The sequence below is a fragment of the Heterodontus francisci genome, chromosome 36 (assembly GCF_036365525.1).
Source record: "Heterodontus francisci isolate sHetFra1 chromosome 36, sHetFra1.hap1, whole genome shotgun sequence".
In the NCBI taxonomy this organism is placed as follows: Eukaryota; Metazoa; Chordata; class Chondrichthyes; order Heterodontiformes; family Heterodontidae; genus Heterodontus; species Heterodontus francisci.
The window spans coordinates 52814110-52839419 of NC_090406.1; the positions used below are offsets into that span (position 1 = coordinate 52814110).

Sequence of the window (25310 nt, forward strand, 5' to 3'; positions counted from 1 at the left end):
TAGTTATTAATAAAAACAGAAAATGCTGGAAATACTCAGCAGGTCAGGCAGCATCTGGACAGGGAAACAAAGTGAACATTTCAGGTCAATGATCTTTCATCAACACAGTATATATTTTATTCCCAGCATATCTGCAAAGGCACAGATCATACTGAGTCAGAGGATCTGCTGTTTGACAACCATATGCCTCCTGCACGGTGATTTTCGGGTTGCTGTGCAGCTGATTAGCTTAGAGGGAACACTACTCACTGCATAAATACAAGTGTTGGTGCAGGAACTCAGAAGCTGAAGAGTATTCCCGGTTTCCTGGAGAATAAAATTTGGGTCACTGAAATTGGAAGCAAAGAAATAATTATTCTTTGTAACTTGTTCATACAAGAAATTTACAACATGCATCATCCATAACAGGATGAAACTGTCCAAGATGGTGAAGAGTAAAATGATGGGCTTTCTCCAGTTCTCCATCTCTGGGTCACTCTCTCCATTGTTTCCCCCGGCTGTGGTGGGGGTGGTGCTTAAAACCAGGGGACACAGTCTCAGAATAACAGATAGGCCATTTACAACTGAGGTGAAGAGGAATTTCTTCAGTCAGAGGGTGGTGAATCTTTGGAATTCTCAACTCAGAGGGCTGTGGAGGTTCAGTCATTGAGTATATTCAAGACAGAGATCGATAAATTTCTAGATATTAAAGATATAAATGGATATGGGGATTACTACCAGAGCCACTAGCAAATTGGCAAAGGGTCAATAAGATTAAAGAGGCAAATGCGTGGCTCAAAGTTTGGTGTGGGAGAAATGGGTTCGAATTCGTGGGACATTGGCACCAGTACTGGGGAAGGAGGGAGCTGTTCCGATGGGACGGGCTCCACCTGAATCATACTGGGACCAGAGTCCTGGCGAATCGTATAACTAGGGCTTTAAACTAAATAGTGGGGGGGTGGGTTCAGTTGCATGGAAAAACAGGAAGTTAAAGGAGAAGGCAGGAGTGCAGGTTAGTGGTGAGGCTGATTATTACCAAACTGCAAGAAGTATACTGGTTAAACTAGAAGAGAGAAGTAATAAACAGGCGAATAAAGCATCAGTGCTGAGGGACAGGTTAGGGGGTATAGCCCAAATAAGAGTTCTATATACAAATGCACGGAGTGTAAGGAATAAACTAGATGAGCTGCAGGCGCAAATTCAAATGGAAGATTATGATGCGGTGGCCATTGCGGAGACGTGGCCGCAGGATGGTCGGGACTGGGAACTAAATATACCTGGTTATAAAGTTTACAGGAGGGACAGGGAAAATGGCAGAGGGGGTGGAGTAGCCTTACTGATTAGAAATATCATCTCATTGGTGAGGGAGGATATAATGAGGAGAAAGCATCCAGTGGAGACCTTATGGGTGGAATTGAGGAACAGAAAAGGATTAAAACTGTAATGGTGTTGTGTATAGACCTCCTGGTAGCAGTTCTGAGGTGTTAGATTGTATAAAGGCACAAATTAGGCAAGTGTGTAACAAAGGCAGAGTAGTATTAATGGGGGATTTTAACTTACACATAGATTGGGAGAGGCAGACTAGCACCTGTGAGAAAGGTGGTGAATTTCTGGAATGTGTCCGGGATAGTTCCCTACAGCAATATGTCCAAGATGTAACAAGGGGATAGGCAATATTAGATTTAGTTATGAGTAATGAGCCAAATTTAATTAGTAGCCTAACTGTACATGAACATTTATCAAATAGTGATCACATGATCGAATTCAAGGTAGCGTTTGAAAGTGAAAAGCACGAATCAGCTACTAGAATTTTAGAGTTGGGTAAGGCTGACTTTACCGGGATGAGACAGAGACCGTCCACGGTAAACTGGGTAGATCTGTTAATGGGTCAAACAACAGAAGAACAGTGGAGAATATTTAAAGAAACATTTATCGAAATACAGAGCGAGTATATACCCAGAGAAAAAAAAGCTCCACTTCATAGAAAAAACAGCCATGGACAACTAAAAAGCGATTAGGGATTAGCATAAAACAAAAAGAAAGGGCTTATAAAAATGCAAAACGCAGCACAGATCCGGCCGAATTGGTTCGGTACAAAGACCAGCAAAGGGTCACAAAGCAGGTTATAAGACCTACTAAAAGAGATTATGAAAGGAAACTTGCAAGGGACATCAAAATCAATGAGAAGAAATTTTATAGTTACATAAAGGGAAAACGGGTGGTCAAGAGCAATGTAGGCCCACTAAAAACTGAAAATGGAGATATTGTCATTGATAATGGGGAAATGGCAGACATGTTGAACAATTACCTTGCCTCAGTATTTACAGTTGAAAAGGAGGATAATTTGCCGGCAGTCCCGAAAAAATTAATAGCTGATAGGGGACAGGGACTTAATACAATTAACATAAGTAAAACATCAGTAACAAGGAAATTAATGGAACTCTTCTTTGGCCTCCTTATCTCGAGAGACAATGGGTAAGTGCCTGAAGGTGGTCAGTGGTGTGTGGAGCAGCGCCTGGAGTGGCTATAAAGGCGGCACAGTGGTTAGCACCGCAGCCTCACAGCTCCAGCGACCCGGGTTCAATTCTGGGTACTGCCTGTGTGGAGTTTGCAAGTTCTCCCTGTGTCTGTGTGGGTTTCCTCCAGGTGCTCCAGTTTCCTCCCACAGCCAAAAGACATGCAGGTTGATAGGTAAATTGGCCATTATAAATTGCCCTTAGTATAGGTAGGTGGTCGGGGAATATAGGGACAGGTGAGGATGTGGTAGGAATATGGGATTAGTGTAGGATTAGTATAAATGGGTGGTTAATGGTCGGCACAGACCCGGTGGGCCGAAGGGCCTGTTTCAGTGCTGTATCTCTAAATCAAAAAATCAAATCAATTCTAGAGTGACAGGCTCTTCCACAGGTGCTGCAGAAAATTTTTTTTGTCGGGGCTGTTTCACAGTTGGCTCTCCCCTTGCGCCTCTGTCTTTTTTCCTGCCAACTGCTAAGTCTCTTCGACTCGCCACACTTTAGCCCCGCCTTTATGGCTGCCCGCCAGCTCTGACGAACGCTGGCAACTGACTCCCACGACTTGTGATCTATGTCACAGGACTTCATGTCACGTTTGCAGACGTCTTTAAAGTGGAGACATGGACGGCCAATGGGTCTGATACCAGTGGTGAGCTCGCTGTACAATGTGTCTTTGGGGATCCTACCATCTTCCATGCGGCTCACATAGCCAAGCCATCTCAAGCGCCGCTGACTCAGTAGTGTGTATAAGCTGGGGATGTTGGCCGCCTCGAGGACTTCTGTGTTGGAGATACGGTCCTGCCACCTGATGCCAAGTATTCTCCGGAGGCAGCGAAGATGGAATGAATTGAGATGTCGCTCTTGGCTGACATACGTTGTCCAGGCCTCGCTGCCATAGAGCAAGGTACTGAGGACACAGGCTTGATAAACTCGGACTTTTGTGTTCCGTGTCAGTGCACCATTTTCCCACACTCTCTTGGCCAGTCTGGACCTAGCAGTGGAAGCCTTTCCCATGCGCTTGTTGATTTCTGCATCTAGAGACAGGTTACTGATGATAGTTGAGCCTAGGTAGGTGAACTCTTGAACCACTTCCAGAGCGTGGTCGCCAGTATTGATGGATGGAGCATTTCTGACGTCCTGCCCCATGATGTTCGTTTTCTGGAGGCTGATGGTTAGGCCAAATTCATTGCAGGCAGCCGCAAACCTGTCGATGAGACTCTGCAGGCACTCTTCAGTGTGAGATGTTAATGCAGCATCAGCAAAGAGGAGTTCCCTGATGAGGACTTTCCGTACTTTGGACTTCGTTCTTAGACGGGCAAGGTTGAACAACCTGCCCCCTGATCTTGTGTGGAGGAAAATTCCTTCTTCAGAGGAATTGAACGCATGTGAAAGCAGCAGGGAGAAGAAAATCCCAAAAAGCGTGGGTGCGAGAACACAGCCCTGTTTCACGCCACTCAGGATAGGAAAGGGGTCTGATGAGGAGCCGCCATGTTGAATTGTGCTTTTCATATTGTCATGGAATGAGGTGATGATACTTAGTAGCTTTGGTGGACATCCAATCTTTTCTAGTAGTCTGAAGAGACCACGTCTGCTGACGAGGTCAAAGGCTTTGGTGAGATCAATGAAAGCAATGTAGAGGGGCATCTGTTGTTTGCGGCATTTCTCCTGTATCTGACGAAGGGAGAACAGCATGTCAATGGTCAATCTCTCTGCACGAAAGCCACACTGTGCCTCAGGGTAGACGCGCTCGGCCAGCTTCTGGAGCCTGTTTAGAGCGACTCGAGCAAAGACTTTCCCCACTATGCTGAACAGGGAGATTCCACGGTAGTTGTTGCAGTCACCGCGGTCACCTTTGTTTTTATAGAGGGTGATGATATTGGCATCATGCATGTCCTGAGGTACTGCTCCCTCGTCCCAGCACAGGCATAGCAGTTCATGTAGTGCTGAGAGTATAGCAGGCTTGGCAGTCTTGATTATTTCAGGGGTGATGCTGTCCTTCCCAGGAAATTAATGGAACTAAAGAGTGAGAAATCACCAGGACCTGATGGTTTCCATCCGAGGGTGTTAAAGGAAGTAGGGGAGCACATTGTAGATGCCCTAACTATAGTCTTTCAGAGTTCCCTAGAATCAGGAGTGGTCCCTCTGGATTGGAAAGTTGCACATGTTACTCCACTTTTTAAGAAGGGTGAACCAAGGAAATTACAGACCCGTTAGTCTGACATCTGTGGTGGGCAAGTTGCTGGAGTCTATAATCAAGGATAGGGTGACTGAACACCTAGAAAAATTTCAGTTAATCAGGGACAGCCAGCATGGATTCATGACGGGAAGGTCATGCCTGACAAATCTCATTGAATTTTTTGAAGGGGTGACGAAGGTAGTGGACAGGGGAATGTCTATGGATGTTATTTATATGGACTTCCAGAAGGCATTTGATAAAGTCCCACATAAGAGACTGTTAACTAAGGTAGACACCCATGGAGTTGAGGGCAAATTATTCACATGGTTAGGAGGTTGGTTGAGTGGTAGGCGACAGAGAGTGGGGATAATGGGCAAGTACTCCGATTGGCAGGATGTGACTAGTGGTGTCCCGCAGGGATCTGTGTCAGAGCCTCAATCATTCACATTATTCATTAACGACTTGGATGATGGCATAGTAAGTTATATATCCAAATTTGCTGATCATACAAAGTTAGGCGGCATTGTAGACATAAAATTGCAAAGAGATATTGACAGACTAGGTGAGTGGGCAAAACTGTGGCAGATGGATTTCAATGTGGGCAAATGTGAGATTATCCATTTTGCACCAAATAAAAAGGATAGAGCAGGTTATTTTCTAAATGGGAAGAGGTTAAGTACAGTGTATGTCCAAAGAGACTTGTGGGTTCAGGTGCATAGATCTTTAAAATGCCACGAGCAAGTGCAGAAAATCAAAAAGGCTAATGGAATGCTAGCCTTTATTGTTTGGTTTAGATTTAGAGATACAGCACTGAAACAGGCCCTTCGGCCCACCGAGTCTATGCCGACCAACAACCACCCATTTATACTAATCCTACAGTAATCCCATATTCCCTAACACATCCCCACCATTCTCCTACCACCTACCGACACTAGGGGCAATTTACAATGGCCAATTTACCCATCAACCTGCAAGTCTTTGGCTGTGGGAGGAAACCGGAGCACCCGGCGGAAACCCTCGCAGTCACAGGGAGAACTTGCGAACTCCGCACAGGCAGTACCCAGAATTGAACCCGGGTCGCTGGAGCTGTGAGGCTGCGGTGCTAACCACTGCGGTGCTAACCAGTGCAATCACATCCTTCCTATAGAACTGTACACAGTACTCCAGCTGTGTTTTATACAGCTCGATCATAACCTCCCTGCTCTTATATTCTATGCCTCGGCTGATAAAGGCAAGTATCCCATATGCCTTCCCAACCACCTTATCTACCTGTGCTGCTGCCTTCAGTGATCTATGGACAAGTACACCAAGATCCCTCTGGCCTTCTGTACTTCCTAGGCTCCTACCATCCATTGTATATTCCCTTGCCTTGTTAGTCCTCCCAAATTGCATCACCTCACACTTCTCAGGATTAAATTCCATTTGCCACTGCTCTGTCCATCTTAGCAGCCCATCTATATCGTCCTGTAATCTAAGACTTTCCTACTCACTATTTACGACACCACCAATTTTCGAGTCATCTGCAAACTTATTTATGATACCTCCTATATTCATGTCTAAATAATTAATGTACACTACAAACAATCCTAGCAGTACACCGTCACAGGCTTCCAATCGCAAAAACAACCCTCGGCCATCACCCTCTGCCTCCTGCCACTAAGCCAATTTTGGATGCAATTTACCAAATTGCCCTGAATCCCATGGGCCCTTACCTTCTTAACCAATCTCCCATGGGTGACCTTATCAAAAGCCTTACTGATGTCCATGTAGACTACATCAACGGCTTTACCCTCATCTACACATCTAGTCGGTGGACTGTCCATTGAGGGTAAAATTCAACCCCCAGAGAGGGGGGGTGGGGTGGACAGAGAGAGAGAGGGGGAACAGAGAGAGCGGGTGGGGACAGAGGGGGTGGGGGGGGGGTGGGAGAGGGTTGTCAGAGAGAGGGAGACAGAGTGATCAAGATCACTCCTGCCAGATGAACATCTATCCGGAATACTCCGCATCACTACAAGTGTGAGGGCAAACATTGACTACTTGTGCAAGCAAAGAAATGCCAGGTATGTCACTAAATCAATGTCCAACATAGTGATGAAAAAGTAAGTCATAAATTATTTCTTGCATTTAAAGTTTCTTCACAAAAATGCACATTTGTTGTTGTTTTGATTAATAGTAAGATAAATTTAATGCCTTTATCTTTCTGAAATTGTCTCTCAGTTCCCTTATGCAAGACAAAAATTGTAATGTGGTTGCCCCCCCACCCCCATCCCACGTGAAAAGGTTAGACAACCCTAATCTGCTGAATGGCGGAGCAGGCTCTATGGACCGAATGACTTTCTCCTGCTCCAGTTTCATATGTTCCTAAGTTCTCCACATCTTCCTCGGGACAGATCACAATGGTCACCAGGTAAGCTGCCAGATAGAGAAAAAATAATCAGAAAAATTGCACAAGACTCCTATCAGAAGTTATTTTAAAATTTAAACTGTTGACACTGCACGATTGGGATGATCCAGTTCCCTATGGACAAATTGGTCTATTAGGAGGTGAGTGGTGTTTGAAGAAGAGTAGCAGGAACAGTGAACGTAAAAGAATGCAGGTGGATTAAAGCAATGACTGAGGATCAGGGCACAGAGAACAGATTATGAAGTTCCAGGTACAGCTTTGTGAATAAAACTGATCATTCACTAACTGTCAACAATTCACTGACTCAGAAATGTCCCTTCAATAAATGTGCTGGTTGAAGACACCCACTTAATCAAATCAATTCACACATTAGATCATTTCAATTAAATAGTTAGAAATAGAGGCATTTAATAAAACTTTTAAACATAGATTGAGTATCTGGACAGAACGCCCAGATTTCCATCCGCAGACAGCAGTCCAGACCTCATTCCACTGGCCCTCCAACTGCAGACAGAAGGTCTAAATCTCTGGCTGGGGGCAGAATGTCTGGGCCTCCATCTAGGGGCAGACTGTCAGGACCTCAGGCTGGGGAAAGACTGGCTGGTCCTCTGTTCAATCTCCAGGAGCAGCTGCCCTGATACAAAGCGGGAGACGGTGGAAAGTGGTCCACTTCTGTACACCCGGGAAGCAGCTGATCTGAGTCCGTTGAGGGGCATTTTAAACTATTATTGTCAGATTGGTGTTAGCATCGATTTACTTCACATTCTATCATTGTTCAGACCCATTCTCATTGAAAAAAACCTACATCAGGATATGAACAGAGATTTATAATCTGAAGGCAGCGCAAGTCTGGATCCAGGACAGGAAGTCACTGATGCTGGAGAATAATCCTGCAAACCAGTGCTTCTCAAACTGGGGTCCGTGACCCCCTGGGGGTCCTTACAGACTTTCCAGGGGGTCTCTCAAGTAATGTGAATATGGGACGCATTTCCAGTGAGTCACTGGACTAGCACTGGGGCTGAGGCAGCTCTGGAAACGGACACGTAACCGGATTTGCGGGGCCTCGTACTGACAGAATACCAAGAGAGGAGACGGGAGGCCTGAGACACACCGGGAATGGATTTGCAGGGCTGGGGCAGGGGGAGGTTAGGAAGCAGCCGCCACATCAGCCTTGTCCAGGGGCCTGGAATGACGATTAAGCCAAGCTTCATTCACTGAGTATGGCAGCTGGACCCAGAGTAAAGCCACGGTCCCAGTTACTGGCGGTGTCCCAATGGCAGGAATGCTGCACACCAGGCAGCAAGTCAGTGATATTCCAGCTCTCAGGCTGGGAAACAGCAGACGGGGAGGAAAACACCCTGAAACATTCAGCAACTGTGCAGTGAGTAGGCGGGTGGTCGGGTTACACTTGAAACTCCCAGCAGGAGCCACTGAGCCTAACCCCACTCCAGGAAGAGCAAGGAGGTACCGTGTGCTGAAGTATTCAACAGGCAGGTTGCTGATCCTGTCCAGTTACCTTTCAGCTGAAGGGAGGATAAAAGTTTCCACATCACCAATCACATCAGTGTTCACCATATTGGACAGCCTCGGCAAACTGTCCTGCAAGTCCCTTTAACAGGACACTGATGAACTTTACTTTCAGAAATGTAAATGTACAAGGGGTTTATAGTATAACTTAGGTGGGGTGGGGGGTGTCCGTGATTACTAATCCATTTGAAAGGGGCCTTTCAATGAAAAATGCTTGAGACACACTGCTGTCGATTTGATGTAACTCTGCACTCAATGTCATTCTTTTGAACTCTATGTTTCTATGGGCTGGATTTTATGGAGCCAATAGGGGTCTCGACACTGGGCCCAAAAGGCGAGGCGAACTATGTTTCAGCCTTTTGGAGACCACATCTGGCTCCATTTAATGGCACTGGGACAATTAGCTTTAAGGATGGAAATCCTGTCTCCAAGAGCTGCTGGAAACGCCACTCGGAGCAGTGGCTGATACAAGACGACTCCCGGGAGCAGGACCAGCGCTGGAGCCCCAGACCCTAGCCATGTGTGGTGGGGTCGCCAGGGCCAGTTCAGCAGGCCATGGCGAGGGGGAGAGGTAGGAGGCTGATTTTTGAGGGCAAGGGGGTTGTTAGCAGAGGGGCAGCCCTCCACGAGCCACAGAGGAGGCCTCCCCCCACCACATGCCCATAGGGATGGAAGAGGCCATTAAGTGGTTCTGGTTCACTAATGACCTTTAGGGAAGAAAATCTGCCATCCTCACCTGGTCTGGCCCACATGTGACTCCAGACCCACAGCAATGTGACTAACTCTTAAATGCCCTCTGAAATGGCTACAGTTAAAGGGCAATAAGGAATGGGCAATAAATGCTGGCCTAGCCAATGATGCTCACATCCCATGAACGAATGAAAAAAAACAAACCCAGCTTTTTCTAACCTAACCCTGTAACTAATATTCTCCAACCCTGGCACCATTCTGGTAAATCTCCTCTGCACCCTCTCAAGGACCCTCACATCCTTCCTGAAGGGTGGTAACCAGAACTTGACATAATACTCCAGTTGGGGCCGAACCAGAGCTTTATAAAGGTTCAACATAATTTCCCTGCTTTTGTACTCAATGCCTCTATTTATGAAGCCCAAGATCCCAAATGCTATACGAACCACTCTCAGTTTGTCCTGCCACCTTCAAATATTGATTCACAAGCATCCCCAGGTCCCTCTGTTCTGCCACTCTTTAGAACTGTGCCATCAAGTATATATTGCCTCTCCCTATTCCTTCTGCTAGCGTATCTATGTCCTATTGCAGGTGGTTGATATCATCCTCACTATGTCACACCTTTACACGTTTCTGTGAACTCCTCCATCTATTTTAATGCAATTTATTTTCAAAAGATTTATTTTAAATGAAATAACACCTGTCCTAAATTGGTAGACTCAGGACTGTCACATTAAATCTTCATAGTTGTTTTTAGACTGGAAACTTAAATCTGCCATTTCACTTTTAGTCAGGAACAGATCACAGTTTTGCACCAATTTCTGATTTGACAGCACATTTCCAGCAGTCACCATTGTTCCTCCTGACTCTAAATACAGTTCTGTTCCATACCTACGAGCTCAAAACCATAGAAGTGTGGGGCTGACACATTTCATACATGCAAGATTAACCCACACGGGGACTTTGTTTTCAGTAAAGAGATAAGAGATCCCAAAGTGCTGTTAGGCCCGCTATGACCCTGAGGGACTGTATCCAGGCTAAAGTTCTGTTCCTCCCCCCAGATTGTCCTTTGAGCTCCAGCCAGGTGATGCTAAACACTCAGGTGGGAAAGACAAAAATCTACAACAATGTTTTTAAAACAAAGCTGATTTATTTCACATTTATCCAGAATATTAAACTCCAGCCTAGTTATTGGAGTGAACATCAGCAGAAACAAACTCCTACTGTCAGAATGAAAATGGTTCAGTTCCGGATGGGATTAACAGCAGCAGTATCTAATCCCTGCAGTCACTTGTGACCTCGTTGGTGCACCAGCAGGCCTGATTTCTGAGTGAATCCCTTTCCACACATGGAACATGAGAATGGCCTCTCCCCAGTGTGAAGTCGTTGGTGTGCCAGCAGGTGTGATTTTTGAGTGAACTCCTTCCCACACACAGAGCAAGTGAACGGCCGCTCCCCAGTGTGAAGCCGTTGGTGTGCCAGCAGGTTAGATTTATGAGTGAATCCCTTCCCACACACTGAGCAGGTGAATGGTCTTTCCTCAGTGTGAACTCTCTGGTGTGCCAGCAGGCTTGATTTTTGAATGAATCCCTTCCCACAAATGGAGCAGGTGAACGGTCTCTCCCCAGTGTGAATTCGCTCGTGTTCCACCAGACAGGATGATTCAATGAATCCCTTCCCACACGTGGAGCAGGTGAACGGCCTCTCCCCAGTGTGAACTCTCTGGTGTTTCAGCAGGGTGGATGACCGAGTGAATTCCTTCCCACACACAGAGCAGGGGAAGGGCTTCTCCCCAGTGTGAACTGGCATGTGCTTATGGAGACTGGATAACTCTTTGAATGCCTTCCCACACCTGGAGCAGGTGAACGGCCTCTCCCCAGTATGAACTCGCATGTGCTTATGGAAACTGGACAACTCTGTGAATCTCTTCTCGCAGATGGAGCAGGGGAACGGCCTCTCCCCAGTGTGTCTGCGTCGATGAGTTTCCAGATGGGATGGGTAATTGAATCCCTTCCCACAGTCACCACATTTCCACGGTTTGTCCGTGGCGCTGGTGTTCTTGGGTCTCTCCAGCTTGGATCATCAGTTGAAGCCTCGGCCACACACACAGCTTACGTACAGTTTCTCCCTGCTGTGAATGGTGAGATGTTTTGTCAGTCTGGGGTTATAGCTCTTTCCACAGTCAGTGCACTGGAACACTCTCATTTGGGTGTGTCGCGGTGCTTTTCCAGTCACATTAATGTTTGAAATCTTTTCCCACAGACAGAACAGACCAACACTTCTCCTTCCACATTCAAAGAACGGTGATATTCATGTCCTGATGAACTGAATGACAGTCAGATCTTGATGCAGTGTTTGGTTTGAGCTTCTCATCTGCAAATCGTCCCCTGAAAAAAAGTTTACACAGGATTACTTTGAACATACTGCATGGAAACAGGCCATTCGGCCCAACTAGTCTGCACTGGTGTTTCTACTCCCATTCCATCTACCTCATCTCAGCCTTTCAGAAGATCTTTCTATTCCCTTTGCTCTCACATACTCTAGTTTTCTTTTGAAAGTATCTCAGCTTTTTGCCACAAGCACTTGCTGCCGTAGCGAGTTTCACATTCTAACCACACTGAGTAAACAAATTTCTCCTTATTCCCTTGTTAGATTTATTAGTAACTATCTTGTATTTATAGCCCCTGGTTTTGGATTGTCCCACAAGTCAAGACATTCTCTCCACGTCTACAAGGTCCCACATGGCAGACTGGTCAGAAAAGTAAGAGCCCACAGGATCCAAGGACAAGTGGCCATTTGGATGCAAAATTGGCTCAGTGGCAGGAAGCAAAGGATAATGGTCAACAGGTGTCTTGAGATCAGAAGGCTGTTTCCAGTGCAGTTTCGCAGGGCTCACTACTAGGTCTCTTGCTTTTTGTGGTATGTAACAATGAATGAGACTTTAGGATAGAGAGCATGATTAAGAGGTTTGTTGATACACAAATAGGCCTTGTGGTTGAGTGTGGAAGAAAGCTGTAGACCGCAGGAAGGTATCAATGGACTGGTCAGGTGGGCAGAAAATGGCAAATGGAGCTTGGGGAGGCAGAGGCGTAGTGGTAACTAGATTAGTAATCCAGAGCCCCGGGCCAGTGGGTTTGAATCCCACCATGGCAGATTGTGGAATTTGAAATCAATTAATAAATCTGGAATTAAAAAGCTAATCTAGTGGTGATCATGAAATCATTGTTGATTGTTGTGAAAACTCATCTGGTCCACTAATGTCCTTTAGGGAAGGATATCTGCCATCCTTACCTGGTCTGGCCGACGTGTGACTTCAGACTCCAGCAATGTGGTTGACTCTTAAATGCCCTCTGAAATGGCCTAGCAAGCTACTCAGTTGTATCAAACTGCTACAAAGTCTAAGAAAAGGCATGAAACCAGCATCGGCCTAGGCACTGGAAATGATAACGGCGAACACAGACCTGTCAACCCTGCAAAGTTCTCCTTACTAACATCTGGGAGCTTGTGCCAAAATTGGGAGAGCTGTCCCACAGACCAGTCAAGCAATAGCCTGACAGTCATACTCACGGAATCATACCTTGCAGACAATGTCCCAGACACCATCATCATTCCCTGGGTATGTCCTGTTCCACTGGCAGGAGAGACAACAGCAGAGGAGGCGGCACAGGTAGCCCTGGGAGTCCTCAACATTGACTCCGGACCCCATGAAGTCTCACGGCATCAAGTCAAACATGGACAAGGAAACCTCCTGTGATTACCACCTACCGTGTCCCCTCCCCCTCAGCCATTGAATCAGTGCTTCTCCAGGTCCAACAACAATTGGAAGAAGCACTGAGGGTAACAAGGGCACAAAATGTATTCTGGGTGTGGGACTTCAATATCCATCACCAAGAGTGGCTTGGGAGCACCACCGATGACTGGGCTGGCCGAGTCCTAAAGAACATAGCTGCTAGACTGGGTCTGCGGCAGGTGGTGAGGGAACCAAGAGGGAAAAACCTACTTGACCTGATCCTCACCAATCTGTCGCAGATGCATCTGTTCATGACAATATTGATAGGAGCGACCACCGTACAGTCCTTGTGGAGACGAAGTCCCATCTTCACACTGAGGGTACCCACCATCGTGTTGTGTGGTACTACCACCATGCTAAATGATTTTGAACAGACCTAGCAACACAAAACTGGGCATCCATGAGGCACTGTGGGCCATCAGCAGCAGAATTGTATTAAACCACAATCTGTAACCTCATGGCCTGAGACATATCCTCCACTCAACCATTACCATCAAACTAGGGGACCATCCCTGGTTCAATGAAGAGTGCAAGAGAGCATGCCAGGAGCAGCACCAGGCATACCTAAAAATGAGATGTCAGCCTGGTGAAGCTACAACACAGGAAAACTTGCATGCCAAACAGTGGAAGCAGCATGCAATGCAATAGAGAGGGCTAAGCAATTCCGCAATCAATGGATCAGATTTAAGCTCTGCAGTCCTGCCACATCTAATCATGAATGATGGTGGACAATTAAACAACTGATAGGAGGAGGCTCCACAAATGTCTCCATCCTCAACGATGGGGGAGCCCAGCATATCAGTGCAAAAGATAAAGCTGAAGCATTTGCATTCTTCTTCAGCCAGATGATCCATTTCGGCCTCCTCCTGAGGTCCCCAGCATCACAGATGCCGGTCTTCAGCCAATCTGATTCACTCCATGTGACATCAAGAAACAGTTAAAGGCACTGGATACTGCAAAAGCTATGAGCCTTGACAACATTCCGGCAATAGTACGGACGACTTGTGCTCCAGAACTAGCTGCACCCCTAACCAAGCTGTTCCAGTAGAGCTTCAACACTTGCATTGACCCGGCAATGTGGAAAATTGCCCAGATATGTCCTGTGCACAAAAAGCACGACAAATCCTACCCGACCAAATACCGCCCTATCAGTCTACTCCCGATCATCAAAGTAATGGAAGGGGTCGTTGACAGTGCTATCAACGGCACTTGCTCAGCAATAACCTGCTCAATGATGCTCAGTTTCGGTTCTGCCAGGGCCACTCAGCTCTTGACCTCATTACAGCCTTGGTCTAAAGATAGACAAAAGAGCTAAACTCCAGAGGTGAAGTGAGAGTGACTGCCCTTCACATCAAGGCAGCATTTGACCAAGTATGGAATGAAGGAGCCCTAGCAAAACTGGAGTCAATGGGAATCAGGGGGAAAACTCTCCGCTGGTTGGAGCCATACCTAGCACAAAGCAAGATGGTTGTAGTTGTTGGTCAATCATTTCAGTCCCAGGACGTTACTGCAGGACTTCCTCAGGGTAGCATCCTACACCCAAACATCTTCACCTGCTTCATCAATGACCTCCCCTCCATCATAAGGTCAGGAGTGGGGATGTTTGCTGATGACGGCACAATGTTCAGCACCATTTGCGACTCCTCAGATACTGAAGCAGTCTGTGTCCACATGCAGCAAGACCTGGATAACATCCAGGCTTGGGCTGATGTGTGGCACGAATGTTAATTGCCACCTAAGTGCCAGGTAATGACCATCACAAACAAGAGAGAATCTTGGGTGGCACAGTGGTTAGCACCACAGCCTCACAGCTCCAGCGACCCGGGTTCAGTTCTGGGTACTGCCTGTGCGGAGTTTGCAAGTTCTCCCTGTGTCTGCGTGGGTTTCCTCCGGGTGCTCCGGTTTCCTCCCACAGCCAAAAGACTTGCAGGTTGATAGGTGAATTGGCCATTATAAATTGTCACTAGTATAGGTAGGTGGTAGGGAAATATAGGGACAGGTGAGGATGTGGTAGGAATATGGGATTAGTGTAGGATTAGTATAAATGGGTGGTTGATGGTCGGCACAGACTCGGTGGGCCGAAGGGCCTGTTTCAGTGCTGTATCTCTAAATCTAAGTCTAAATCTAACCATCTCCCCTTGATGTTCAATGGCATTACAATCGCTGAATCCCCACTAACAACATTCTGGGGATCACCATTGACCAGAAACTGAACTGGATCAGCCACATAAATGCTGTGGCTACAAGAGCAGGTCAAAGGCTGGGAATTTTGAGGCGGGTAACTCATCTCCTGACTCATCAATGCCTGTCCACCATCTACAAGGCACAAGTCAGAACTGTGACAGCACCTTCCAAACCCACAACCTCTCCCACCTAGAAGGATAAGGGCAGCAGATGCATGGGAACACCATCACCTGCAAGTTCCCTTCCAAGTCACACACAAACCTGACTTGGAACTATATCGCCGTTCCTTCACTACGCCCCAAGGACTGCAGTGGTTCAAGAAGGCAGCGCACCACCACCTGCTCAAGGGATGGGCAATAAATGCTGGAATAGCTAGCAATGCCCACATCCCCTGGACGAATAAAATGAATCCCGAGAAGTGTGGGTTAATGCATTTGGGGAGAACAAACAAGGCAAGGGAATGCACAGTGAATGGTAGGATCCTGCAAAGTGTAGAGGAACAGAAGGACCTTGCAGTACATGTCCACAGATACCTGAAAATAGCAGGGCAGCTAGATAAGGTGGTCAAGAAGGAATATGTATATGGGATACTTTCCACTATTAGCCAAGGCACAGAATATCAGAGCAGGGAGGTCATGCTAGAACTGTACAAAACACTAGTTAGACCAACGATGGAGTACTGCGTACAGTTCTGATCACGTTACAGGAAGGATGTGATCGCACTAGAGAGGAGATTTATGAAAATATACCAGAAATAGAGAATTTCAGCTACGAGGAAAGATTGGATAGGCTGGGGTTGTTTTCTTTGGAACAGAGGAGACTGAGGGGGGATTTAATTAATGCGTTTAGAATTATTAGGGGCCTAGATAGAGCGGATTGGAAGGACGTATTTTTCCCTTAGCAGAGAGGTCAATAGTCAGGGGCATCAATTAAAGTAATGAGCATAAGGATTAGAGCAGAACTGGGAGAATTTTTTTTCCACAGAGGGTGATGTGCTTTGGAACTTACTGCTTGAAAGGGTGGTAGAGGTAGACACCCTAATAGAATTTTTAAAATATCTAGATATGCACTCAAAATGCCGACGGACCAAGAGCTCGAAAGTGGGATTCAGCTGCACAGTTTTTTTGACTGGCATGGAGACGATGGGCTGAATGGCCTTCTTCTGTACTATAAATTTTCTATGGACCCTATCCAATCAACTCATAACATTAAAGACCTCTATGAGGTCACCGCTAAGTCTTTTCTAAAGAAAAAAGCCCCAACCTGTTCAATTCTTTTCCAATAGCTGTAACTTCTCAGTTTACAAAAGCTATCACTGTCAGTCCAGGATAGAAATTCAGAAGAGACAAACATTTCTCTTGGTTTGAGCTTGCTGTGTGTAAATGTTCCCCTTCCAAGCCCCTGTAAAAAGGAGTTGACAAAAGCCATCACTGTCAGTCCAGGTAGAAATTCACAACATTCTCTCCTCCTGTTTCATGGCCCAGGATGGCCGCACATGCATCCTGCTGCACATTACCACATTTCAAGATTGCAGCTGTTTACCCAGGCCTGCCACTGGGAAAAGCCCCACAGCTGCCGCCCACCTTGGTGTAAACGTAGGACTGATATGTTCTCAACCCCAAATAACAACCCAAGAAATAGCAGCAGGAACAGACCATACAGCCAGTTGAGCCTGCTCCGCCATTCAATATGATAGTCATTTACGACACAGGAAGAGTCTATTTGGCCCATTAAGTCCATGCCAGCTCTCCATGGAGCTAGGCTGTCAGTCCCACTCCCAGGTTCAATCCCCACGGCCCTGCAAGTCTATTTATCTCAGGTGGCTATCCAACTTCCTCTTTAAGACATTGAGTGTCTCCGCTTCCACCACCCTTGCGTAAAAAAGTACTTCCTCATATTCCCCCTGCATCTTTTGCCCAAACTTTCAATCTGTGTCCCCTAGTCCTTGTACCATTAGTTAATGGGAACAGCTTTCCTTGTCTAATTTATCTAAGCTTGTAATAATCTTGTACACTTCTATTAAATCGCCCCTCAATCTCCTTTAGTCCAAGCAGAACAAACCCAACTCTTCCAACCTAACCTTGTAAGTAAAATCCTCCATCAAAGAACAGTGAACAGTACAGCACAGGAACAGGCCATTCGGCCCTCCAAGCCTGCGCCGATCTTGATGCCTGCCGAAACTAACACCTTCTGCACTTCCGGGGACCGTATCCCTCTATTCCCTTCCTATTCATATATTTGTCAAGATGTCTCTTAAACTTCGCTATCGTATCTGCTTCCACCACCTCCCCTGGCAGCAAGTTCCAGGCACTCACCACCCTCTGTGTAAAAAAACTTGCCTCGCACATCCCCTCTAAACTTTGCCCCTCGCACCTTAAACCTATGTACCCTAGTAACTGACTCTTCCACCCTGGGAAAAAGCTTCTGACTATCCACTCTGTCCATGCCGCTCACAACTTTGTAAACCTCTATCATGTCGCCCCTCCACCTCCGTCGTTCCAGTGAAAACAATCCGAGTTTTTCCAACCTCTACTCATAGCTAATGCCCTCCAGACCAGGCAGCATCCTGGTAAACCTCCTCTGTACCCTCTCTAAAGCCTCCACGTCCTTCTGGTAGTGTGGCGACTAGAATTGCACGCAATATTCCAAGTGTGGCCTAACTAATTTCTGTACAGCTGCAACATGACTTGCCAATTTTTATACTCTATGCCCCAACCGATGAAGGCAAGCATGCCGTATGCCTTCCTGACTACCTTATCCACCTGCGTTGCCACTTTGTGACCTGTACGCCCAGATCTCTCTGCCTGTCAATACTCCTAAGGGTTCTGCCATTTACTGTATACCTCCCACCTGCATTAGACCTTTCAAAATGCATTACCTCACATTTGTCCGGATTAAACTCCATCTGCCATTTCTCTGCCCAAGTCTCCAACCGATCTATATCCTGCTGTATCCTCTGACAATCCTCATCATTATCCGCAACTCCACCAACCTTTGTGTCGTCCGCAAACTTACTAATCAGGCCAGCTACATTTTCCTCCAAATCATTTATATATACTACAAACATCCCTGGAACTATTCTGGTAAATCTCCTCACATCCTTCCTCAAGTGTGGTGACCAGAACTAGATGTAATACTCCAGTTGGGGCCTAAGCAGAGCTTTATAAAGGTTCAGCATAACCTCCCTGCTTTTGTACTCAAGGGCTTCATAAATGGAGGCAAAGATCCCATTTGCTTTACTAGCCACTCTCTCAAAGATCTATGCACATGCATCCTCAGGTCCCTCTGTTCCTGCACACTCTATAGAACTGTGCCATTACGTATATATTACTCCCCCCTGTTCCTTCTGCCAAAATGCATCACCTCACACTTGGCAGTATTAAATTCCATCTGCCACCTCTCTGCCCATTCTGCTAGCGTATCTATGTCCTGCTGCAGGCAGTTCATATCATCCTCACTGTTTGCCGCACCTCCAAGTTTGGTGTCATCAGCAAATTTTGAGATTCTATATTCCAAAATCCAAGTCATTTATATATCGCAAAAAAAGCAGTGGTCCCAGCACTGACCCTTGGGGAACACCACTGTCTACTTATCCTCCAGTCCGAAAAGCAACCATTTACGATGACTCCCTATTTTCTGTCCATAAGCCATTTTTTAAAAAATCCATTTGGACACTGACCCTCCTATTCCATGAGCTTCAATTTTCTTAACCATCCTTTTATGTGGTACCTTATGATGGCTGAGCTTGGGTGTCAATTCCACTTTCCCGCCTGCGCCCCATATCCCTTGATTCCCTGAGACAGCAAAAATCTGTCTGTCTCAGACTTAGGCAGGCATCAAGATCGGCGCAGGCTTGGAGGGCCGAATGGCCTGTTCCTGTGCTGTATTGTTCTTTGTTAAGTGTATTCAATGGTCGACAACCCTCTGGGGTAGAGAATTCCAAAGAGTCACAACCCTTTGAGTGAAGAAATTTCTCCTCATTTCAGTCCTAAATGATCAGCCCCTTATCCTGAAACAGTGCCCCTGTGTTCTAGCTTCCCTAGCCAGGGGAAACAACCTCTCATTATCTACACAGAATCTCGAATGTTTCAAGAGATCACCTCTCATTCTTCTAAGCTCCAGAGTACAGACCCAATTTATTCAGCCTATCATAGGACAACCCTCTCATTCAGGGACCAATTTAGTGAACCTTTGTTGTATTGCCTCTACTGCAAGCATATCCTTCTTTAGATATGGAGACCAAAACGGCACAGTATTCCAGGTGTGGTGTCGCCCAAGCCACATACAATTGCAGCAAAGCTTCCTTATTCTTGCACTCCAATCCCCTTGCAATAAAGGCCAACATATTATTTGCTTTCCTAATTGCTTGCTGTACCTGCATACTAACTTTTTGTGTTCCTTGTACAAGTACACCCTTGTCTCTCGGATCAATATTTAAAAGTTTCAGGTCTTTTAAAAAAAATTGTGCTTTTCTATTCTTACAAAAGTGAATAACCTCACACCTCCCCATTATACTCCATCTACCACCTTGTTAACCCATTTACTTAACCTGTTCATATCTCTTTACAGCCTCTGTGTCCTCCTCACAGCTTGCACTTCCATCTAGCTTTGTATCGTCAGCAAATTTAGATACATTACTCTCTGTCTCTTCATCTAAGTCATGAATATAGATTGTAAATAGCTGAGGCCCTAGCACTGATCCTTGTCGCAATCCACTAGCCACAGCCTGCCAACTTGAAAATGCCCCCTTTATCCCTATGCTCTGCTTCCTGTCCGATAACCAATCCTCTATCCATGCCAATATATCACCTCTAACTCCATGAGCCCTTATCTGTGTAATTAACCTTTTATGTGGCACCTTACCAAATGGCTTTTGGAAATCCAAGTACACTACATCCACTGTTCCCCTTTATCTACCCTACTAGTTATATCCTCAAAAAACTCCAATAAATCTGTCAAACAGGATTTCCCTTTCATAAAACTACGTTGACTTGTTCTAATTATATTATGCTTTTCAAAGTGCATTGTTAAGACTTCCATAATAATCAATTCCAGCACTTTCTAGATGACTGATGTCAGGCTAAATGGCCTGTAGTTCCCTGTTTTCTCTCTCCCTCCTTTCTTGAATAGTGTTACATTTGCTAACTTTCAATCTGCTGGTGCCAATCCAGAATGTAGGGAACTTTGGAAAATCAGCCAGCGTATCCACTATCTCTGCACATATCTCTTTTCTTTTGGAACCCAAGGATGTAGACCCTGAGGATTTTTTAAAAAAAACATAGAACATAGAACAGTACAGCACAGTACAGGCCCTTCGGCCCACGATGTTGTGCCGAACCTATAACCTACTCTAAGATCAAACTAACTACCTACCCTTCATTCTACTATCGTCCATGTACCTATCCAAGAGTCGCTTAAATGTCCCTAATGTATCTGCTTCTACTACCACCGCTGACAGCACATTCCACGCACCCATCACTCTCTGTGTAAAGAACCTACCTCTGACATTTCCCCGAAACCTTCCTCCAATCACCTTAAAATTATGCCCCCTGGTGATAGCCCTTTCCACCCTGGGAAAAAGTCTCTGGCTATCCACTCTATCTATGCCTCTCATCATCTTGTACCCCTCTATCAAGTCACCTCTCATCCTTCTTCGCTCCAATGAGAAAAGCCCTAGCTCCCTCAATCTTTCTTCGTAAGACATGCAGAGGCTAGTATAATGGACAATGCTATTTCCAAATCACTTTGTCCTGTTGTGAAACTGGACACATTTCCAGCAACCACTTTGGAGTACCTTAATTTTATACTCTTCTGCGTTTGATCTGATGATTTAACTTAGAGGAACCAATTTCATTCATTATCCAGTTAAATACCGTAGTAGGCAAATTCCAGGAGAAACAAGCAGTTAATGTCAATTTCAAATGTACGTACATTGGCCAAACTTAAAACCCAAAAGAACAAGATCTGTCATGTGTGTGTACATGTACCCAGTCCAGAACCACACAGGGAAGCTAGCCATCTGCATGTTGCACAGGACCATTAGAGTCACTGATACACATAGAAACCAGAATACCGGTTTAACTTAAACTGTAGGAGTAGGACATGGTGGCAGTACTTTATCTCAGCTGATATTAATTACCTTAATTTTCTCACTATTAGCAGCCCCTTGTGTTACCCTCTATTTCTAGTATATAACTTGCGTCTTCTACTGTGAAGACAGACACAAAATATTTGTTCAATGTCTCTGCCATTTCCTCATTCCCCATGATAATTTCAGCTGTCTCTGCTTCTACAGGGCCAATGTTTACTTCAGCTACTGTCTTCCTTTTTATATACATGTGTAAAAGCTCTTAGAATTTGTTTTTATATTCCTGGCTAGTTTACTCTCGTTCTTTTTTCCCCCTTTTTATCAACCTTTGGTGGCCCTTTGCTGGTTTCTAAATCACTTATCAATTAGCATCCACTCGAGACATCTCCAATCTATCAGGACATGATCAACACATCTGCCCTCCATTTTTCACCACCTCTCCCCAAATGAGACAGGCAACCTTGTTCAAAAGAACTATTCAACAAGTTATATCTGGCCCATCTGACGCAAACTTACAGAACAGTTTTTGATGTGAACCCATAACACTATAACTGGTATAGGGTTTGCCCAGTGAGGTGCATGATCTGGTGGGGGGGGGGGGGGGGGGGGGTGTTCCTTCAGCAAGAACATTACAAGAACAGTAAGAAAAGGCAGGCCAATATCTCCAGCAAGCTGTACAGAGCAAGTGCAGAGAACATCAGCACATCGAGACCACGCAGCTCACGTTTGAGTTCAGGATACAGAAAAAAAGAGGGGCATTGAAGTAAGGAGGTAACTCCTCGACCCAAGATAGACTATGCATTGCAAACAACGACAGGCCATGGCCAGCTGAAAGACATCGGACCTGTGAGTATCACCAACACGACTACAAGACACACTGCATGGGCTAGGGTCACCTTATCAAACACACCTTAGGATAGACTGGGTGGGTGGTGTTTTTATAGACATTGTACAAGATAGAGTAGAAATGGTTTCACTGTTGTTTTTTGTTTAATAAATACCCTTGATTGATTCATCATATCATAAAACAAGGCAAGGGAATATACAATGGATGGTAGGACCCCAGGAAGTACAGAGGGTCAGAGGGACCTTGGTGTACTTGTCTATAGATCACTGAAGGCAGCAGCAGTGGTAGATAAGGTGGTTAGGAAGGCATTATGGGATGCTTGCCTTTATTAGCCAAGGCATAGAATATAAGAGCAGGGAGGTTATGATAGAGCTGTATAAAATGCTAGTTAGGCCACAGCTGGAGTACTGTGTACAGTGTGGTTACCACACTGTAGGAAGGATGTGATTGCACTGGAAAGGGTGCAGAGGCGATTCACCAGGATGTTGCCTGGGCTGGAGCATTTCAGCTATGAAGAGACACTGAAAAGGTTAGGGTTGTTTTCCTTAGAGCAGAGAAGGCTGAGGGGGCACATGATTGAAGTGTACAAGATTATGAGGGGCATTAATAGGGTAGATAGGAAGAAACGTTTTCCCTTAGCGGAGGGGTCAATAACCAAGGGGCATAGATTTAAGGGAAGGGGCAGGAGGTTTAGATGGAATTTGAGGAAAAAATATTTCCCCCAGAGGGTGGTTGGAATCTGGAACGCACTGCCTGAAGTGGTGGTAGAGGCAGGAACCCTCACAACATTTTAGTATTTAGATGAGCACTTGAAACGCCATAGCATATAGGGCTATGGGCCAACCGCTGGAAGATGGGATTAGAATAGATAAGTGCTTGATGGCCGGCACATACACGATAGGCCAAAGGGCCTGTTTCTGTGCTGTATGACTATGACTCCCAATCTTCAGACTATCCTTTGCAACATTAAGTATTTCCTTTAATCTAATACTATCCGTAACTTCCTTAGTAAGCCATGGATGGATTTTTCTCGCTGAGTTTTTGTTTTGCAATTGAATGTATTTTTGTTGAATAATTTGAATTGTTTCTTTAAATGTTTCCCACTGTTTATTTACAGTCATACCTTTTAGTCTATTTAGCCAATCAACCTTAGCCAGTTCTCCCCTAATACCTATGTAATTAGCTTTAAGTGTAAGATTCTTGTTTGTGATTGGAGCATGTCAGTTTCAAACTTAAAGTGGAATTCAACTGTACTATGATCACTATTTCCCAGTGAATCTTTTACTATGACATTACTAACTAACCCTGCTTCACTGCACAATACTAGATCTAAAATAGGTTTACCCGAGTTGGTTCCATGACATATTGCTCCAGCAAACTGTCCCGAAAGCATTCTACAAACTCATCTCTCGGACCACCTTTGCCAATTTGATTGGTCCAGTCCAGATGAAGTCTGCCACAATCATTACATTGCCTTTGTTACAAACTCCAATAATTTCTTGTTTAATACACTGTCCAAATGTATAACTACTGTTAGGGGGCCTTTAAACTACTCCCACCAGCAATTTCTGACCCTTGCTATTCCTAATCTCCACCCATACTGATTCTACTTCCTAATTTTCTGAGCCAAGATCCTTTCTCACTAATGTCCTTATGTCATCCTTCACTAACAGGGCTACCCATCCTCCTTTTCCATTCCGCCTGTTTTTTTGAAATATTGTGTGCCCTGGAATATTTATTTCCCAATCTTGGTCACCTTGTAACTTTTTTTGTTTTGCGGAATCTGGGCGTCACTAGCTAGGATGTATTTATTGACCATCTCTAATTGCCCTTGAGCTGAGTGGCTTGCTAGGCCATTTCAGAGGGCATTTTAAGAGTCAACCACATTGCTGTGGATCTTGAGTCATATGTAGGATAGACCAGGTAAGGTTTCCTTCCCTAAATGACATTAGAGAACCAGATGGGATTTTACAACAAGCAACAATGGTCACCATTAACCAGCTAACCATATCTCTGATAGTGATCAGATCTAAATCTTTTATCTCTATTTGTGCCACTAGTTCATCTATTTTATTGCGGATGCTCTGTGCATTCAGATAAAGTTACTTCAAAATTTTTTTTTTTTTTTAAACTACTATTCCCTACATGGACCTTACTCTTTGATGCGCCATTACCATTAAACTCTCTGTCCCTTCCTGTCCCACTCAGCTTGTCTTTAACCACATCGATATACTTTTCTAATGCCTCAACTTTTATCTTTGGATTTCTAAATCTCCTTTCACCCAAACCATCTTCCCCTCTGTTAGTTTAAAGCCATTGTTCCCAACTCTGACCATATCTGTTGGTGCACTCTTGTTTGTACGCTCTATCCCTTCCTGTCACACCCTGGTTACCATTACCCGTATTGCTACTCTGCGCTATTGCCTTCTCCTTTCTCTTTGACTTTTTAAATATCCCCTCACGTGAACCCACCCGCCCCCCTCTATTTAGTTTAAAGCCATCTCTAAAGCCCTAGTTATACGACTCAACAGGACACTAGTCCCAGCGTGGTTCGGGTGAAGGCCACCTCAACAGTACAGCTCCCTCTTTCCCCAGTACTGGTGCCAGTGATCCATGAATCGAAACCCATTTCTCCCACACCAAACTTTGAGCCACGCATTAAACTCTCTGATCTTATTTACCCTAAGGAAAATAACTCGTAGCTCAGGTAGCAAACCAGAGATTATCACCTTTGTGGTTCTACTTTTTAAATTTAGTCCCTAGTTGCTCATACTCCCACAGCAGAACCTCTTTCTTAGTCCTACCTATGTGATTGGTACCCACGTGCACCATGACAACTGGATCCTTTCCCTCCCACTCCAAGTTTCTCTCTAGCCCCGAGATGTCCTTAACCCCGGCACTGGCCAGGCAACATAGCCTTCGGGACTCGCTCTCAACTGCAGAGAACAGTATCTACTCCCTTAACTATACTGTCCCCAACCATACTACACAACATTCCCTTTTACTCCCCCAACTTGAATGGCCCCCTACACCACAGAGCCGTGGTCAATTTGTTCGTCCACCCTGCAGTCATTGCTCTTGTCCACACAAGCTGCAAGAACCTCGAACAAGATGG

At 45.4% G+C, this 25310-nt stretch overlaps 1 protein-coding gene across 1 annotated transcript; it reads right to left on the reverse strand.

Annotated features, from left to right (window-relative positions):
* Nucleotides 1-10436: 10436 nt before the first annotated feature.
* LOC137351484 (gastrula zinc finger protein XlCGF57.1-like) lies at nt 10437-25027 on the reverse strand. The gene is made up of 5 exons (XM_068015932.1): nt 25000-25027; nt 21192-21308; nt 20407-20516; nt 12864-12917; nt 10437-11359 (listed from the first exon to the last, which is right to left on the reverse strand). The coding sequence occupies exons 1-5, from the start codon at nt 25025-25027 to the stop codon at nt 10574-10576; spliced, it is 1095 nt and encodes a 364-aa protein (XP_067872033.1). The 3' UTR covers nt 10437-10573.
* Between the last annotated feature and the right edge of the window lie 283 nt (nt 25028-25310).